The sequence below is a fragment of the Centrocercus urophasianus genome, unplaced genomic scaffold (assembly GCF_019232065.1).
Source record: "Centrocercus urophasianus isolate 14NV4802_14NV808 unplaced genomic scaffold, USGS_Curo_1.0 seq_10, whole genome shotgun sequence".
NCBI classification, from domain to species: Eukaryota; Metazoa; Chordata; class Aves; order Galliformes; family Phasianidae; genus Centrocercus; species Centrocercus urophasianus.
The window spans coordinates 28,914,361-28,935,056 of NW_024884142.1; the positions used below are offsets into that span (position 1 = coordinate 28,914,361).

Here is a 20,696-nt window from a genome sequence, read left to right on the forward strand (position 1 = left end):
ACTTATAGGTTTTTATGCAGTATATGATGTTCAGAAGAAAAGATGGTTAATGAGCTTGAAGATATGTGAACCAGTAACAGAATTTGTATACTAGCAGATTTATTTTAAATAGTAAATACTCTTTGCTTTGCTGAAACTTCAGTGCTGGTAAGTGGTCAGGTATGCATTAAACTACATTAAAGTACATTTCTATATTAGATGGAAGAACACTATTGGAAAATAACTGTACAGTATAATGCTCTGACTACTTTTTTAAAAATGTACATTCGTTTGAAAAATCTCATGTCAAAAGCTTGACTGAACTAGCAAATTCCTACATTAAACATCCATTTTATTACTTATGGCAAATACTCAGCTTCAAGCTAGTTTGAACTTGTTAGATTGCAATCTTCCTCCATACATTTTAGGAAGATGTTGCCCGTGCAGCCCAGCCTTCAGTGTGCTCACATCCACTGCTTGGTCTCCATAAACGTTCAGCAAGTGTCAGTGAACATCACTGGGTGCCATTTTTTCTGTGAGGAGGAATTCAGTGACACACCCTTCCTTCATCTGCACTTCCATGTCAGACAACACTTTGTCAGACTGCCCCTCTGCTGCCATCTGTCACACAGCAACAAAACGTAATGGAAAACTGGAGGGAAGATTCAGCCTCTACTGCCATCCCACCAACATGTGCCTCTGATGTCGTGCACCAACATAACAAAATAGGAGGCATTACTTTTGGAGCAGGCCTTGTTTAGGGGGAAATCTGTGCCTGAAGTAACAGGCTCAAAAAAAAAAAAAAAAAAAAAATGCAAAGAAGCAGTGACGTAAATATATTTAGATGACAAACAAACAAAACCCCACCACCTTAATGTCAGATGACAAGTAATTATTTTCCTCCTTTCTCAAGAAAGAGAACTCCCATGTTTCCCATGGAGCTCCACAACTGAAAAAAAGAGTATTTACAGCTTTGAAAAAGAAAGTTCCCCTGACTTTGACATGATTTATGCCAGAACACATGCTGGGTCAATTCCGTCTACTTCGCAGGCAGCAGCTTCAGAAGCTACAACTGTCATTTGTGCCCACAGATTAGAGGGCTAGTTTGAAAGGAAAACATGCCCTAGATATTTGTACAGTTGCACTCTATAGCCTCAATATCATTCTTCCCCGAATAAACTTAATCCATTACATTTCATGAAATGTACCCATGCTGCTCCCAAGAGAATCAACAGCAGAGGACACACTGTTTCACTATCAAAAGTGGTCTACAAGAATGATTAATGATTTATTTATTATTTTTTTCTCTGATACTCATGGCTTGAACATTAGGTACACACACAAGCACACCATTTATCTTGGTCTAATTAGAACATTCTAGGACTACAGTTGAATACTCTAAAATTAGTATTCGCAGCACAAGCTACCTAATAAGCATTTTAATACATTAACTCTTTATAAATAAACAAAAGAGCTTGCTTCGAAGACAGTCTGTCCAAATATTCAAATAGTTTCATATGAATAATTGCTAAGCAGCACTTTTCAAAGGGCTCTGAATTTTAAGCATTTAAACTTGTATGCTATCTGAATGCTCCAGATCTGTGAAACATCAAGCCTGGTATTTTGCAAAAATGTACCTTCCTATGGCAAGGTAATACACTGCTAGGACTTTATAACCCCTATGAAAGAAACAAAGAAGCAACAGCTTCCTTCTGTGATATCATTTCAGAGTTGTGACTGTTTCAGACACGTATAAATGAGATCACAATAAAGAATAAGAAAGTATTCTTCGGACATTCATGCCAATTTGGATCCAGACTGGAAACAGTGTGACCTGTCATACCCATTTATTCATTTCTCTATACCAACGCAGTGATTTAAAAGACAGACCTTCAGGAGAGTGATAAGAAGCAAAATGGAATCAGTGTGCTTTAGCATTAAGTAAATAAATACACACACACACAGTCGCACCCCACTCCAAATACAGCATGAAGATTCAAAAAACAACCACCAATTGCAACCTAGCCCAAGAGCTGTGAAATTGCTAGATCTGGTCTGTAACATTTATTGCCATTTAAAATAATACTGCCTTGAGCAAACTTCTTAAGAGTAACAATATTTATACACAACATTTCCAGCTACCAGCCTAATACCTTAGGATACTCTGTGCTGCTTCATTTGATCTACATCCCTCGGTAAAGGGAGACTTACCGATATAGCTAAACACAACTAATGAGTTATTGTGTCTCCTGAGAGCAGCTAACAAAAATCAACCTCTGGAAAATGTAAGTGTGCTCTCATTCCATGGACAATGGGTAAAAGTGAGAAAATGTTTGTCCTTTGAGAACACATCAACTGGCGAAGATGATGGAGATGATGAAGGCAATCTTGTGCTAGTGCTTCTTCATCATGATCTACAGGACACACTACACATGTGTAATGTGCCTTTAACTCAGTGTGCAAAGAGGCTTCCTGCACTCTCGGATAAAAACTCAAATAGGAATGCAATTTTCACTCTTTCTAATGCTTTGGTAAACAGGCTGATATCAGTCTTGTAATCCTAAGGTTAGCGTCCAGTGCAAACACACGAAGTAACTATTAAGTTGTAGAGAGAGTAAAGACACACATCTCTGCTCCATCTTTGTAATCCAAAACATCTTTTCTGCTTCCCTGACTCATTTTCTCTTACCCACCTACCTAAATACACAAAATAAAACTATGAGTTAAACATTTGTTTTTTCAGAAAATTAAAAGGAATGCTGCTTATGGTGCTATAAAACATCTACGAGTTGTTCTCCTAAGCGACCATTAAGAAGACATTTTATATAATAATGTCATAAATCAACCTTAAAAAAAAAAAAAACAAAACACCTCACTCTATAATCCTTAATCATGCATGTGCCTTTATGTACTGTTGGAGCAGCCTGACACTACATTACTACTGCACACTTCAAAGCTCAACTGCAGGTGCTCAACAGCTGATTAGTACTGAAGTTTACAAACGCTATTCTTATGTTTTAACACTGTTTGGAAGGGGGGAGGTGTGGAGGAGAATGCTTTAGTGCAACTATTTGTATGAACTTCACAACTTCCGTTTTCCAGCCAAAATACATACTGTTTCCAACTAAATATCTTCTTCAAAATAAAGTCAGAAATAGAAATCCTATGTGGATCCCAGATTCATCGTCAATCAAGGTTCTTCCAAAAGTAGAAGGAAGAACCTTCTACTTACATAATTGGTTTAAAAATAAGCAGGTTTGTCCTCTCTTAAAGAGCCAGTTAAAGTGATTACAAAGCAGGAACACTGGGATCTATATCAGCGTAAAGAAAAACTGCACTTCCCTTCTAAGGATCTTAAAAGCATAGCATGCAACAAAACAGCACAGGTAGGAATAAGGGAACAGCAACAGTCACTCTTCCCTTTTCAGTAAGGTTTTACTACACGTCTCTTTAAATATCATCCTGTTTTGGTGCAGCTTCACAGCAGTAACAGAAAAACCCTTACTGCTCCTATTTTCTTGTGGTTATTTTTAATAACCACAAGAGTCTGATCAGAAACTTTCCTACACACACATGAACTACGCCAGCATTCATACAATTAGCATTCAAGAGCTGAGGCTTTGCCTGCCACTGACTGTCACAAAAGCACACGCTATGAACAGAGCTTATTTAACTTTGAATCAAACCACTTGAGTTAAGCCCACTTGTTCACAAAACCTGTCACTCCTTTCATGAATTCATTAATTCCTGAAAAGCCTGCTCAATACGTGGCCAAACCCAAAATCCTGAGCACTTCTGGTCTTCAAAATCTCAGTGCCTCAACAAAGGAATGGATGGATACACAGCATTACCAATCAATTGTGCAAAATCAATAAATATTTTAAGTGTGTGTGTATATATATGCATATATATATATATGTGCACATATATATATATATTTAAGATAACCAAGGAAAGGAAGAAGAGGAAGGTGCAGTTTAAAAATGCCCCAAAAATTCTAGACTGGTCTGTATCCCATCACAATATTAACAAGAAAATGTCCCTTCCTGACTCCAAGAATGGTAATTAATCAAACAATAATCAACAGTCTTATGTTTATCAACACTAAATACAAGGAAGTAATTAGACGCCCAAGATACAACATTAATTGATTTATTTGTTAGCCATCTAGGGCCACAAAATAAGGCCACCAAGAAATAGGGTATCCATACCTAGAGAAAACCTCTATGCTCATAAATGCCCTTCAGCAACAAATGACCCTAAATCTCTCTGTTAGAACTACTTCTGATGCCAGCTGGCTAACCTCAGCAGTCAACCTTATTGTCCTCCTCCACACCAGGAAAGAATATGCTAACATTTGCGTAATGCTCCACTTCAGTTATTTTCCACTGCTGGCATAAACCTTCATGTCTATAAGAACCTGCTTATCATTTTTTACCAATCTGAAAATTAATCTGTCCTCTCTCTCATTCCCAATAGACTCTCCTTCAAGTTTAATCCCATCTTAATATTTTCACTCTCAGTAGACAATCTTTCTGTACTTTAAATCTGCTTTCAAGATAAGTTGGTCTCTCATTCTAAATAATGAGTTCTCAATTCCATTATTTGTCTTTTCAATTGGATTAGTATAACTCTCCAATCTTCCCTGTCCTTCTCCATTCAGCTTTGTTATCTCATCTTTCTCTATAACATTTTCCTGCCTCTCCGAGATGACAGTTGGATGCTGTACGGTAACTGTTGAGTCACAACCACTGACTGAGCACCTGGGGAAAGGACCGTCAGCCCTGGGAGCACAGGTGAAGGCAACTCAGCAGTGTGACCTGAAGGGGTGGAGCATGGCTGTACCTCTTTGTCAACGGTTTAAGGGCTGGTTCAGCCTGGTTCCGTGACGAGCGGGGCGGAGGGATCCACGGATCCGCGCCTCCGGAAAAAAAGGAAACAGGGGACCCCAAAATAATTAAAACAGCGGCACCAATCTGAGGAGAAACAAACTAATTTACTAACTATGCTATCAGAATGCAAGATAACACACTATAATACCATATAATCAGAATTGAAGCCAATAAATCAAATATAATGAGAGAGAGAGAATGTCCGAAAGGTGGATAGGCCTCACCACAACGCTGAGGTGAGATGCGCAGTCCAGTTGAGCAGCAGGGAGACGGGAGCAGCGCCCACGAAGAAGGGCAGGCGAGGAAAAAGCCCATCAGGTGACCTTGCAGGAGTTAAACCTCCTCTCCCTGACCGCAAGGTCCCCTGGGGAATGTAGTTCTTTTCAATGCAGGTACCCAGGACTTGAGCATTGACAGTTAAAGTCCCAGTGCCCCACATGATGCTATGATGTGGAATACCGAAAGCCAAAAATCACAAAACCATGACACTCTTAGACCTCATTTAAGGGCTGACTGCCATGGGGGAAGGTTCTCCTTTTGGAGATCTCTCCTTGGTGGTTTCCCCTGTAATCTAGGATCTTCTGATACAGGTGAGTAATCTTGTTCCCTTCCTTTATAGCATCTTTCTATTCTGCTGGTCCTTCTGTTATCACACCTTTGTTGTAATGCCTTTCCCATCATATTGATCTGTCCAATTGCTACAAACACATTCATGGAAAACACTCTCTTCTTCAGTCTTATACAAACAGGTGATCTTTTTTCTTCCCTGCCACATTATTTTGCATTACTTCCTATTATCTTGTTATTTCTAAAACAGAAGATCTGTTTCTCAGTTTTCTTCATTTTTGTCAAGTTGACCTTCCGCAATGATCACCTTTCCACATGTTACTCTCAACTCAAAAGACTTCTGGACAATTTTTCATATTAGGAAACTGATATTTCTCAGTTGAAGCATAAGCTTCATCCCACCACCCAAAGGACTCATAGGACAGCAAAACAAGACATTATTGAGGCAAATTCAGGGGAAAAATTTTTTGCCCCTATATCCATTACCTTTTAAAAGCAAGCATGAGAAGTACTCCCAGTAGGTATCCTTCATCCTTCAAGTAACAGTCTTAAGTGTGGTTTTGAAAAGACTATAGCTGGCAATAACTTTGAACTTCACAAAAACAGAAAAATTCTTCACTTTGTATAAAGCTGAACTGGAGACACCTAGGGTGCCATTACAGGTCTTAAGCATTATTCTGAGTTACCCAAAGCGCATAAGTTACTATTATTTGGTTAATAAACAATTTAAAAACTTTGGGCACCAATTTTACCATACACTTAAGTGCAGCCTCACTATGTTTATTTTCTACTGACACTATTAAAATGAGAATTACATAGGCAGCAGACCTTTTTCAAGCATGCAGTTTTCTAATTATGTAAAAATTACTAGCTTCATAGATATTACTAAATATTTTATTATGAATGCCTTTTAAACAATTAGTAGTGATTCTCATAGAGGCTTAACATGCTGTACCTAGTTGTTCACAGTTAGGTATCTGTGAGCCACCAAGTTTATATGGATATTTTTCAACTATAACAGCCTTTGGCAAGAACTATCTGTTCTGTATTTCTTCTAAATAGCTGATTTACTATAATTAAACTGCCACTGCATTAGTAAAAAATAATAAAATCAATCCTAAAAGTACATGCATACAGACATGAAAAATAAAAAGGTATTCACACAAATGTAAGACAGTAACTCACATCCATTAATGGCTTGTATTTTGTTCAAGTCACATTTTACCATTATAAAACTCACGTCCTCTTTGATTGGATTATTATGAATTATTCTATGGACATTTTAAAGCTTTCAATTATTCTTAGTGGAGTCTTTTTTTTTTTCAGAACTGGCATCTCATTACTTCACAGACCCTACTTCTGTCTGAACATCCAGCTCCACTCATTAGAACAAACATCTGCTACAAACATTATTAATGAGACCTGTACCATGGGATACAGTGTGCCGCTAACCACCTGGGCTAATGACTTTACAGTACAAAGTTGGTAACACCAAGTCATTCAGCATGCCTTGTACACACTATAACAATTATCTTATTCAGATAGCATCTACTATTTCTGCAATCCCAGCCCTACGAAACTGGATGTGTTTATAAAGCCATGTGTACCTTGTAGCTACTGCTAAGCTGCAATGTGTATTTGCTACTTAAAAGGCCAGAAGGTGGGACTTCAACAGTGGAAAATTTGTCCTTTGGATTTTGGTGTCTTATGAATAGATTACCATAAAAATTATTCTTAAGACACCAGAGGTTTGACAACTGTTTCAATAAGCATACAGAATGGAGTTCACTTCAAACCAGGCAAGATAACTGCAAACTCTGTCAATAATAATGCAATATGACTTTAGAAGTGATTCTCCCAAAACAGAATGACTTCCAAGTAATACTTACATAAACATACACAAAGAGCTGCCACAAAGGAAGTATTTTTTCCAAAGAGAGCCTCAATGTGAGACAGACACAGACCTGGATTTTCACACAGGCCCTTATAAAAATGTTTGCTAAGTTCCTCGACCATAACCTCTCATTAACTCAGAAAGGAAAACAGAGTGATTTGGTAGACCAAACACACAGCACCTGCTGTAGGCCTTGCTGAATGGCTGCACAGAACATTCTGACTGCACTGGGAGTTGGGCATCTCCCATGCCTGCCCACACTGTGCTTTATGGACTGCTGCACAGCACAATACTGTCCACCCAGGAAGAAAAAAGAGAACATGAGATCAGAGCATTAGCACTCATTATGTCAGTTTAGAAACGTATAAAATAAAAAGCAGCTGCTCTGTCATTTAGCAGTGTCTTTATAGCAGTTCTGTTGGTACATATGCTTCCACAGGCAGTGCAGGAGTAAACACAGGAGTGTTTGAGAATAGAAGATCAAAACTGAAGAACCGCCCTGGGTAAGAGTGGAAAACACACTGCATTTCCCTTTGGAGCAAGCACACTGGTTTGCTCCAGAAGGTAACATGGAGCAAGGACAAGATGTGCACTTTGTGATGCTCACAGAAGAACTCAAAGTGAGGCAGTGAGCAAGCAAGGCCACTGGTGCAGGCACAACCTCTGAGAACCAGGATGAAGCAAGCAAGGGTAAATCAGGAGATTTTGAATTCCAGGATCTGTTGTAACAGGGGAGTTCTGACCAAGAAAAGAAACTCAGAACCCAGAAGTTTATGAAAGTGTTTAAGATGGACTCCAGTAATTTTCAAAAATGCTTTACAGAATCACTGTCAACCAGTTTAACCACATTATTTAGTCATTGACAGGTGTTAATTAACTTTTAAGAAATACCTTAATTTTTTTTCTTTTCACTATGGTTAGAAAAATATAGCAATACTTCGAAAGCGAGAACCCTCAGCTCCAGTTAAAATCAACAGGAAGAAGAGATGTATTTGGAGAAAAGTAAATGTCCTCATGAAATTACCAATACTCTATGTCAGTTAAGGCAACCTAAAAATAAGGGCTTCAACTATGAAAACCTCCAGAGAGAACAACCACTGAAGGAATAAAATGCAAATATTTAACAGTGGTGAAATATAAGTTTGCCTAAGCTGAGAAAATACTGCCATTGACCCATATGAGCAAGTTATATTCAAGTGAGAAAGTGCAAAATAAAATTATTAGTTAAGCATCTACTTTTTCATAAGCCTAGCCAGTCTGATGAAACAGTAGCACTCTTTCAATCAAAAAGGCAGAAAAACAACTACAACAAAACTGTGCAAGCCAAAGAAAAAAAACCTGAAATAAACATGCCATAGACTGCTGCATCTACAATACATTTGACAGAATAGGTTCAGAGATGTAACAACAGGGGTTTCATTTCCAGATAAAGTGAACCAGGTATCTGTAAATACATCTCCAGTAACAAATGTCTTAATAGTAAATTCAGGAAGGTCATGCTTGTCAACACAAGCATTCAGAACAATTAATGGAAATGTGTTCAATTACATGTGGAGTCTGGATCATTGGAGAACAGCAAAATAATAAGCGTGTCCAATATAAAAATTGCCAGACATTTTTCATTGTTGATTAGAGTAGCTATTATTATACGGTGTCTAAATGTCCAAATAATAGCTCAGGTTTCTGTCTTTTATCTCTTTCACAGCATTCCCTCAGCTGAATTTCATTAACGCTAGGCCTGCGTAACACCATTTTCTTCTCTGAGTACAGCTATCAGTTTGTGCATCTCCACAACCAACGTAAGTTAATACATTCTGAGAAAATTCAACAGAGCTATTCAGTTTCCTATTCTTTACTCATTCTGAATTTTAAAAACACGGGATAAAATACCCCAAATACTTTAAATTCCTCTTAAGGAACTATATGCACTCTAATTTCTTTCACAAAAGGCAGTCTTCAACATGCACTGCTATTTCATATGTAACTACTCCAAATGCAGAATATGTCCTGTATGGCTGCATAAGAATATTCCCTAAGACTTCAATTTTCCAAATGAATACAGTGTGACAAAGAAAAGCTTTTCATATTGAAAACACAAACAAAATGTGAAAAATAGCTTACAACCCTACAGAGTAGCACTAATTTTAATTTTAATACAGCATCTTACTGCTTGTTCTAAATCAATCTGCACTGGTCAATGATCCACAGCTTTGAAGGGATTATTGTTCACTGGCAAAGCATACAAGAGATACTGCAGGCAAAGCTATTTCTTTTTTCTTTAATGTAAAATAGATTTCAGTAAAGAAATTGTTTCAAAGTAACATTTTCTGTTATCACTATTTCTAGAAGCAATAGGCCTAGATTATTCAAAAACATATCCACGAAATGTCTTTAATGCATATTCAAATATTAGTGTAAATCAATCCTGGAAACAAAGACTTGCTTAAGGATCAAGATGCCAGAAAAGGCAAGAACTACCAATAACAATATCTGACCTGTGTGTGTTAATACTTCGCAAATGTTTTCATGGTTTTAGAAGTCAACTTCATAGACAGTATAACTGGAATGTGGATTAAAAGCACAATGAATGCAAAGAATCCCATCTAGTTCTTTGCCCGGTCAGTTTTGTTGGCTGAGTTTATTTGCTCAGGCTCAGCAGCACTTGAATGCACGGTACTGCTCTGAGAATAAGCCTGGATCTCCCAAGACAACGTTTCTGTAACCTCGTGTTCTCAGAATGCCTGCATCACATGAATACTGGCCAACTGTGCTCAAGCCCTGAGGTGACAAGGCCGACGTTCTCACACACTTCTTAATGCTTGGATGTCATATGGAGTGCGAGCTTTGTATTTTCACATCGTGCTCTGCCCAACCTAATAAAACCCTGAAGTACAAACAACAAAGATGAAAAACATTTGAGAGACCTTTTGTATGGAAGACAGCTTAGATCTGGCTGAACTGTGCTGAATCCTGATGGAGTCCAAGTGGAACATCTTGGTAATTCTCATAAGACACTGAATTCCCCGTATTTTCAAGGCTTTTCATTATCTAGAATATTCCATTCTAAAACTGAAGATAACAAACCTAACAAAGCAATGAAAGTGAGAAAAACCTTTAGAAGATAGCCTATAAGTTCCTATTAGTGAGACACACTTGAATGAAATGCAAGAAATGTCATTACTATCTACCTGGAGTACTCACAATGACGTGGAAGACTGTGATCTGAATGCTATGAGTGGCAGAGACTAAGATTATTTTCATTAGTATCTGGTATTCCTGACTTCAGTTTTGAAACCAGAAACACTGAAGAAACACAGAAGGTTACAGTATCAATCCCCAAAGAAGATTCCAACACTCAAGAAAACTGTTGTAATTTCACAAATGTTCCAAATTTAAAAATACTCTCTTATTTTCATAAATATCATTTTGGAATTTCAGAATTCAAATTCAGAAAGATTTGCATGCATGAAGAACCACAATACCTGTTTGCAAGAGCACAAAGACAATGGGGCACCTAACACTTGGGGTTTTATTTCAACATGATTAGTAAATACTCTATGTACCTCCTCTTAGCTGCTGGGAGTAGAGGGAAAATATTCTGTGACACAGGTTTTTCATACACATCAGAAAGGAACAAAAGGATATCTTGCAGATGATGTTAAATCAGAATCTCACCAATCTGGTCACCTTGAGAACCTGTCCTAGGGAACTCATCGCAAATGATGTTCTCATCATGCTGGAGCATGCTAATGCTGGATGCATTTGCAGCACTTGTAACCATCAACTGACCTGTGCTAGCAACAGCATTCAATGAACAAACAACTGGCAGAGCATATTTCTTCACACTTCTCACAAAGCTGTAAAGTGATTTCGATCAAGACCATTAGGTTTTGTTAACATCAAAAATTAAACTAAGTACTTCGATAATAAATTTGCAAAAAAAAAGGCAACTGCAGCTGTTAGTGACACAGACAGCAGGATGAACGCACCCTCTTCAAATTTATGGACAATACCAAGCTGAGTGGTGCAGCTGACTTGCTGGAGAGAGACAGTGCCATCCAGAGGAACTCTGACACACTCAGGTGAGCCCGTATGAACCTCATGAAGTCCAACAAGGCCATAATGCAAAGTCTTGAACCTGCATCAGGACAAACCCAAACAGAAATACAGGCTGGGCAGAGAGCAGCCCTACAGAAAAGGACTTGGGGGTTGAGGAGGACTAAAAGCTGAGCATATGCAATCAGCAGGAGCTGGTGGCCCAGAAAACCAACTGCATGCTGCATCAAAAGAATTGTGACCAGCAGGGTGGGGGAGGTGATTCTCTGCCTTGCTCTTGTGAAATTCCACCTAGACTACTGTGCTCAGCTCTGGGTGCTCAGCATAAGAATGACAGGGAGGTTCAGAGAAGGGTCACAAGGATGATCAGAAGGCTGAAGCACCTGATAGGTAAAGAAAGGCTGAGGGAGTTAGGGCTGCCTAGCCTGGAGAAGAGAAGGCTCCGAGGAGACCTCAGCGCAGACTTCTAGCACACAGAGAGGTCTACAAGAAAGAAGAAAGAAGGGAAAGAGACTCTTTGCCAGACAGCACAGTGAAGGGACTAGTGGTAACAGCTTTAAACTAAAAGAGGAGAGATTTACATCAGGTATCAGGAAGAAATCTTTACTCAGATGGTGGTGAAGCACTGCCACAGGCTGCCCGAAGAAACTGTGGATGCCTCATCCCCGGATGTGCTCAAGGCTGGGGTGGATGGCACCCTGGGCAGTCTGGTCCAGCAGAAAGCGTCCCTGTCCACAGCAGAGGGAGTAGAACTGGATGGTCTTAAAGGTCCTTTCCAACCCAAAATGCCCTATGATTTTATGAGAGGAAACAAAGCCAAAGAGTGACCAGGCAGCAACCTAGCAGTGTATGAATGGCAATTAAAAACACAGTCCAAATTTCTCTCAGTGGTGACAAACGATACGAGAAGTCACAGCTATGAATTGCTACCTGGGAGGTTCCCTTTGAACATCAAGAAGAAAAACCAAGCTTCCTCCACTGGATGGGCACTGCAGCTCCAGAACAGATTACTCAAAGGCTACGTAAACCCCTTCCTGGGAGTTCTCAAGATTTGACAACATGAAGCCAAATTAAATTTCTGAAGCACTGGCAATAATCCTGCTTCAAGTGAAATAACAGCAGAAGTTCTTACCAACACAATTTAATTTTTTTTATGCAATGCCCCAAAATTTTTGCCTTAAGGGCAAAATATTTCTATTTTGCAAGATATATTGTGGAAAAATAAGTCAAACAAATTGGTGCTTGGAATTCCATTGTATGTATTTTATAGACACATATTTGTCTCATCTATGTGTGTGTGTGTGTGTGTAACAATCAGTCACAACAGGGAATGCTTGACTACCAAAGTACAGACCTATAGCACAATCTGAGATACCACACAATAGCTCAGATACCCAAGATAAGGCAAAATACAGCAAAGTTTGTATGAAACCCACACTACTCTGCATTGGCAATTGTAGACAAGACGCAGTATTGTACCGCATCTAAAATTCACAGGAAGTGCCTAGACAAATGAAAAAAACACACAAAAAAAGAGAAATTGCACGTAAGGATGCTTTTCAAACTAGCAATCATAACACTGAATAGGTTCAAAAGATCAATGTAATCAAGTGGTAGTCTGTTTCCAAAGGGAGGAAAAAAGCGTCCCCCCTACAATGAAAGCAAGAGAACTGATAAGGGAAGACGAAACTATTGAACCACAAATCTCAATAAAGGATCACAGTGTGAAGAAAAACAGAAACCATGACATTTCTAACATTAATCTACTTCTGAAGGCTCAAATATAAATTTTAATTTCGCTTTTGTAAACAAATTCTTCAGCTTAACAAACTCTGTTACCTGAGATTATTCTAAGACCTTACTGGCAAATCCTAGCTGACAGACAGACGAGGATCACAGAGAAGAATAAAAGTACACACAGCCAGTCTGCAGAGCAGCTGCTAAAATGAAATTCAGCCACAAACATCAACAAATGTTGGGGATCAAGAAAAAATAAATAAATAAAACTTTGGAGTCGGTTTTGCTGTTAGAATGTGCTTTGTCTATTGCAGATGTTAGTTCACTTTCCTGAGAAAATACAACCTTCCACCCAGTTTACAGGGTATTTCTTTTTCATTTAAAATGAGCTTACCGTGTGCCGTCTGCTTTCCAGCTAACTTTGTATGGTTTCTGTTCCAGAAATTTAATATTTTGCTTGTCCATGGAAACAGGCTGTGCTCCGGGGAATCCAGACCTAAAAAGAGAAATATGTTTATTAATGTTCTGCAGTGAGCAGTCACACAAGGTAATGCATTTTTTAACATCACGTGACTGAAATCGCATCTTGTTCTAGACTTGCTGCAAGGTTAACCTTGAGTTAGAACACCTTCCCAACAAGGCATTTTGCAAGAGGAATTAAATGTTCTTCTGATAGTAATAAGGGTATTTTGTCCATGACAAAATAATGAATTATGCAGAACTTCAAAATGTTAATTTTAGAAGAAGAGACATTGCATTTAAAACTAGAAGCACTGGAAAAAGTGTAAGCTTCAGACTGTTGGGAAGCACCGCAAGCAACTCCCTTGAGCTCCAGCTTTACAAAGGAGAAGTTCAGAATCTGAGACATTGAAACCAACACCCATTTTAATGCTGGACATAAAACCAAGTCAGCCCCCAAAAATGAGTATTATATTGTACAATCAGAGTATAAATCCTCACTTGTTTCAGTTTTGAGGGGTATTGGAGGGTTTTTTTCTTTAAGTCTATCTAAAAATAGACACTCTTTTTGACTACTTTCTCCTACAAAACTAGAAATGCAACATTTCTAGACAGTATAAATGAAAGAGTTCTAAATACTCTCATACCCTTCCCATCCACAGAATTGCTGACACTTTTGCTGTATTCCTCCCAGCTTTGGTTGTGTTGTCACCTGGTTCACGTATTTCACTGTTACACCTTCCAAGAAAACTGCACCCTAAATAGAAATAAAATTAACAAAAAAAATCAGTACATAAGCTTTCATAAAAGCAGATCAGAACAACAATTCAAGATTCAGGCTGTTACAGCAACATATGATCTTAACAAGCAGTACTGGTTTAGAGACTTCTTCCAGTCCAGCACTATTTCTCTTCTCACTGGAGACAGGATGAGGGAAAATGCCTCAAGTTGCACCAGGGTAAGTTTAAGTTGGACATCAGGAAACACTTCTTTACAGAAAGGCTTGTTAAGCACTGGCATAGGCTCCCCAGGGAGGTGGTTGAGTCACCAGCCCTGCATGTGCTTAAAAACTGTTTGGATGTGGTGCTCAGGGCCATGATTTAGCAGAGGGTTGTTAGAGTTAGGGTAGTATGGTTAGGTTGTGGTTGGATTTGATGATCTTTAAGGTCTTTTCCAACCTGAGCAATTCTACGATACTATTTGTCCCCCAAACACCATGATCAGTTCAGCTTTGTCAGTGAAGTCAAATATGTAGGCCACATTGCTTATGGTACTGATAGGAATGGGAGGGTGGTCGGACTAGATGATCTTGCAGGTCGTTTCCAACCTTGTGATTCTGTGATTCTGTGATAATGAACCCAAGAACTGAAATGAGTTATTTCTGGGAATAAAAAAAGTATCAAAAAATACAGCCTCAAAACAAGTAAACTGTAAACTAGTGACAAAATTAAACTAGGAAATGTTTAAAAAAATACAAAAATTGCATTCTTCTACCAAAAATTCAGTGCTTTCCTCCATTCATGGAAAATAAGAGCTTCTTACTGGCAGCAGAGACAAAGTTCAGCAGCACAGGAATTAATGAAGGCACAAAAACATCTTTGGATAATTTTTTTTTTTTTTTAAATAAAAAAGCACCTAAATGGATGAAGCAGTTAAGTCCCTTTTCTCTCCCTCCAAATCTCTGACATGCATGTTTTCAGTTGACTACATTAATTGCATTCAGACCTCAATGGTAATTCCAGTACAAGAAGTTAAAATCCATGTTTTCAACCTCCACTTAGGTGATGCAGTATATATTGCATTTCAAAACTTAAACTTACACTGTAGGGGAAAAAAGTGTACTTATGCAGCACCAAACTTAGAGGGTTCTTGGTTGATCTAGAACAAACGTCTTAACGAAAGAGAAAATAAACAGCTGGTTTGTAACAAAAACATGTATGAAAGTACACTTATATGATTCTGTTACCAATCTAAACCAGGTTACCAAAACTTAAAGCTGTTCTGAATGTCCCAGATAAGCCTAAGCAGATATCAATAAAGAATATGGAAAATAAAACTCAAATAATCTTTGTATTCTAGAAAAGATTTGACACCGAGTAGAATAAAATTCTGCACAACAGAATCCAATAAGGCCATCAGGTTGAGAAAGCTACAGAACTGAATGTTTCTATGGAGATTCCAAATCCATCAGACTTTTTTTTTAGCAGCATCACAAAATCTCAATGTGGATTAAAAAGATCAAAGCACGAAGCTTCACCTGTTGAACTGCATCTCCTGCATATGATTAGAGAAGTATTTTCTACCTGCTCTCTAAAAAGCCTAAAACTTGCTTTAACAAATCTAGCTACATACTGCTTATGAAAGGAGCCTTTATGCTCTCTTCCCCTTCCACATACCATTGCACTCATCTGTTCCACTCTTGAGCAAGTAGAAGAACTAAGATGGCAAAAATAACAACGTGAATTAGTAATATTCTTCCAAATTGCTATCCTGAATTAGCTCACCATTGGATGAGTCAGTGCTGGTGCCTGCACAGTGGAAGCAGAAAAACACAACGAGTGAAAGGAAAGCAGAACCCAAGTTTTCAGTTAAGATAGGCTCAGCTGTGCCACCAAATCCATATTCTGAGAGCAGTACATCCTGAAGCAATGAGCTAGTTCACAACCTTAATTATCTTCAGCTCCACAGACTTTCAGAGATTCGCTTATCCCATGTTATTTCTGCTTGCCCCAGTAAGTGCAGCAGCACACAGGTGATTCAGTAAGGGAGGCAGAGCTTCATAAGCCTGGCTACCATGATGTCTGGGTTCTCAATAAAGGGTTAACAGCACCAGGAAATAAAGGATTGTGACCTCCTACTCTGAATAACATCAGAGCGCAGTAGCATTAGGGGCTGCTAAGATGAAAGCAAAAAGCAGGCAAAAGCAACTATCTTCCAAAAAAATAAAGTCATAAACAAGAAACCGGTGCTGGTGCTCACCACTTCAAATTGTCTCTTGCAGACTGAGTAAGAGAATCATGCACTTCCACAACTGATTTTGGAGCTGCTAACATCAGAGTGCATAGCACTATCAAGTTATGCCATGAACTAAAAACAGCTGCACATGCTTTCACACTTGACATCACAAGCATGATTCTGCATTACTACAATTCTGAACAGTTTCAAAAATTCTCTGCATGGTAAGAAAAGCATGCAGTTGGAGTGAATTATTCAAAATTACAAAGGCATCAGCTATCCAGCACATAGGAAGTATGTACCCTAATTTAGTTCCAGTCACTTTGTTTGGTCTGTTTGTTCAGAGCTGTAAGAGCTTTTAACTGGAAATACCTGACAACAGGTTCTCTTGCATAAGCAGCATGTGCTTATTTACATGATTACATACAAGTGCATATGTATATACATACACACAAACACATAGTTAAGATTTCAGGGTGGAGAGGTGCAAGTATGAAAGAATGAAGGAAAAAAGTACAGCTTGTATTTGGACAAAGAAGCCAAGCTTTTGCTTTTCCACACTGGCTTCTCCATTCACCTGATAGGTACACTGTAACCCCTCACTGTAATGCTGTCAATCTGAAACAAGAAGAGGACTGGGGGGAGTGAGGAGCAAAGTGCTGACATCATAGGGAGAAGACAAGGTTGTACAACAGTAGGACAGATAACACAGAGACTATTTCACTCAATTACTGCACCCTAAGAATATAATCAACTCAGGTAGCCAGACACTCCATCCAGGATGCTAATGTAAAGAGAGCCATAGCAGCAGACAGACAAGATGATGCTTTTACAGAACAAAGCCAGGCCTCAGATATACGCTGTAGCTACGCCACTGCAGTAGAAAAACAGGTGATCCATCTGCATATTGATACTTGGTAAGCTCAGTGCTCCGGGTTTCACATGAATAGTTCCTGCAACAAGGTGCCAGAACTGAGCCAGACCCATCTACTTTCTGCACTGTTGTTGAGCTAACAACAATCTCACGGAAATGGGCTGAACAAGGTACAGAGAAGCAAGAGTAGTCAGCTCAGCAGCAGTACCTCAAGATCCCAGGTAACTACATCCTTTTAGCAGCTACACTCTGCACAGCCCTTCATACCATCTGTAGTCCTGAAATTCTTCACCCTTGCCACTGCATCCCTACATCCATTGCATCAGCTGAAGGAAAAGTAGCAGTGCATCATCACGTCTTGGGTCAGATTTAGAACAGCTGGAGGAGGGTATAGAATTGGAGCCATGCCCTCCCATACCTCCCCAATCCCAACAGCTATCACCAGGCCTGGGTGATGGCCATCTTCAGCTACTCAGAGACTTGATCAAGTGCAAAATGTTCACAGAAAGCTCTCCAGAGAAGAAACATAACAGAAAAAGAACCTTCTGAAAGAGAGGAAGCAAGCAATCCTTAGAAATGAGGAGGGGGGGAAAATACCTTCCACATTTAATAAGGAATAAGAAACTATGCATATACACACACACAGAAAATAAGAGAAAAAGGAGGCAGATACAGACCATGTGCTGAATTAGCATTAGTCCATCTTCTAAAAGGCAATTATATTGAGATATGTAAGCAGAAACATTAGCCTTAAGACACACGAAATTCCTTCCTGTTAAGCACTGAGGTGGCTTCAGCTATTGGCTTGTGTTCATTTACAGGCACTAAAGCCTCAGAAAATAAAGAATGTCAAGAATATTCAGTACTACACAGACTATAGGGTTAAACTACATAAGAAAACACTGCAAAAAAAAAAAAAAAAAAAAAGAAAGAGAACATAATGTTTTTTTCTGTATCAACAGTATGTTCCCAGGTATAGCATAGGGATTAAATGTTGGCTAAAAAAAAAAGAAAAAGCTAGATCAGAAAATCACTAACATTTACAATCAATATACTTTGATACTTAAATATTACTGTGGCTAACTATATCAGCCATGAAGGTTAATGGTTTCCCTCGGTCTCACAGATGATCTCAAGACAGCTCCCCTCAAAATCACAAAGGAAATCACTAGTAGTAACCACCACTTGCAGGCTGGTTGAGACATAACCACCCTTTTTAGAAGCGCTGCATGTTACACCCTGTACTTCCTGTGAAATGCACGACTTACATAGGAATAGAACAGATGGTACTTCTTAATAAAGATTAAAAGATCTGTTTGACCCATGAAAAGTTTGAAAGTTTTGGCTCAGAAGTATAACTCACTGTCCTATCTGCAAAATACTTGGGAGATTTTTTTACCCAAAGTGAGACTGTAAGTATCAGCTAACAGACCCACTGTTACCTGTCAGCTACATTCAGATGTTGGTGAAGGAAACTAATGTTCTAACAGTTAGAACAGCTTATAAATCATGGGGGGATTGGGGGGAGTGGAAGGGAGACCGTGAAGACTTTTTAATGTCAACAGTAAAGTTTCTCCAGTCCAAGGCAGAATTTGTGAAATGGGCAGTATGCTTACATCTCTCCATGAGCTATCTGGTCAGTTGCTTTGGACTATTCACTGTTCTAGAAGATGCCTGGGAGGTATCTCCTCTACCCCCAGAACTTTCCCTCTATTTCCTCAAAGATCTGGGTCAAATGAAAACATTTCAGAACATCACCATCATAACAGTCCCATTCAGTTTGACGTTACATATCCTCTGGTCTTTCGAGGAGTCAGATTAGAAACCTGAAAACATTGCTGTGAGAAATCAACAGTAACAATGAACATTTAGCCCTTCAGATAGCATAAAAATAACTGGCTGTACATACAGCGTGGAGAACAGCACCACCAAAAGAGATCTGGGGGGTCTTGGTCAACAGTAAATTGAACATGAGCCAACAGTGTGCTCAGGCAGCCAGGAAGACAAACCATACCCTGGAGTGCATCAAGCACAGCATTGCCAGTAGGCAAGGGAAGGGGTTGTCCTACTCTGCTCTGTGCTGTGCTCACCCTGTGCACTGTGCATGGTTTGTGTGCCATAATACAAAAATGTGGAACTATCAGAGTGCCCAGAAGAGGGCTACAAAGATGGTAAAGGGTGTAGAGAAGACATATGAAGAGAGGCTGAGGTCCCTTGCTCTGTTCAGCCCAGAGAAGAGGCCTCACGGCAGTCTACAGCTCCTCATGAGGGGAGTGGAGGGGCAGCACTGAGCTCTGCTCTCTGGAGTCAGCAAGAGGACCTAAAGGAACAGCATGGAGCTGTGTCAGGGGAGAGGCAGGTGGGGGTTAGGGACAGGTTCTGCATCAGAGGGCAGTGGGCATGGAACAGGCTGCCCAGGGCAGTGGTTGTGGCATTGAGCTTGTCAGAGTTCAAGATACATCTGGACAACACTCTCAGTCATATGCTCTGATTTTTGAGTGGTGCTGTGTGGAGTAAGAAGCTGGACTTCATGATCCTTGTGGGTCTCTTCCAACTCAGAACATTCTATGATTCCATAAGAGAAAATCTAAGCAAGAGGTATTTACCTGATAATAATTCTCCCTGTAGATTGCACATTTATAAGGAATCACAAATAGACTCTATCCATCTCTACTCAGTTAAGATGCAGTCCAATCTGCCAGCCAAATATCATGGTAAAGAATTCTCCCCGTTCCTCCTCTTCATGCCAAAGACTGTTCCTCCAGAGCTGCAAAACTGAATTATACGAATATGCATATTAACTAAATGGTTCTGTCTTTCACAAATTCTCTCTTAATTAAGTTTTAGTTATTAATATGCTTATTCGTATAATTTAGCTTTCAGCTTTCAAAAAAAAAAAATCTATGCTGGCAGATAAGAAAAAGCCTATGACAACAGTATGGTGATTCCTGCTAAACACATCAATTTAGTTTTATACCTGTGGAAAAATGGCTGCCTTCAGCCTCACCATCTCACCTCAGTTGTTAATGCATCAAAACATGAGTCAAAAAAAAAAAAAAAGCAGTTTGGCAGTTCCAACCTAAAGAAAAGTTCTTATCATTCTATAGTTAAAAGCTTTGGGAAAAAAAAAAAAAGTGATTCTAGAATTGCCTTGGCTTTCTAAAAATCACATTGCTTCTTGCTAATCCTAGTCTCAATCCTCTCAGGTTTTCAAAATTAATTATATTTACCAAAATGAGCACTGAATTTAAAAGACTGAACTTTGATCCACATGGCTACAAAA

The 20,696-nt window shown here is 39.1% G+C and overlaps 1 protein-coding gene across 2 annotated transcripts in view; it reads right to left on the reverse strand.

The window, feature by feature from the left end:
• Positions 1-20,696, reverse strand: part of RNGTT (RNA guanylyltransferase and 5'-phosphatase) — a 189,581-nt gene that overhangs the window by 148,403 nt on the left and 20,482 nt on the right. For both annotated transcript variants that reach the window (XM_042824336.1, XM_042824328.1), the window contains exons 7-8: positions 14,232-14,341; positions 13,520-13,621 (exon numbers count right to left, since the gene is read on the reverse strand). In XM_042824336.1, the coding sequence (XP_042680270.1) occupies positions 13,520-13,621; positions 14,232-14,341 (212 nt within the window). The remainder of the gene's footprint in view (positions 1-13,519; positions 13,622-14,231; positions 14,342-20,696) is intronic.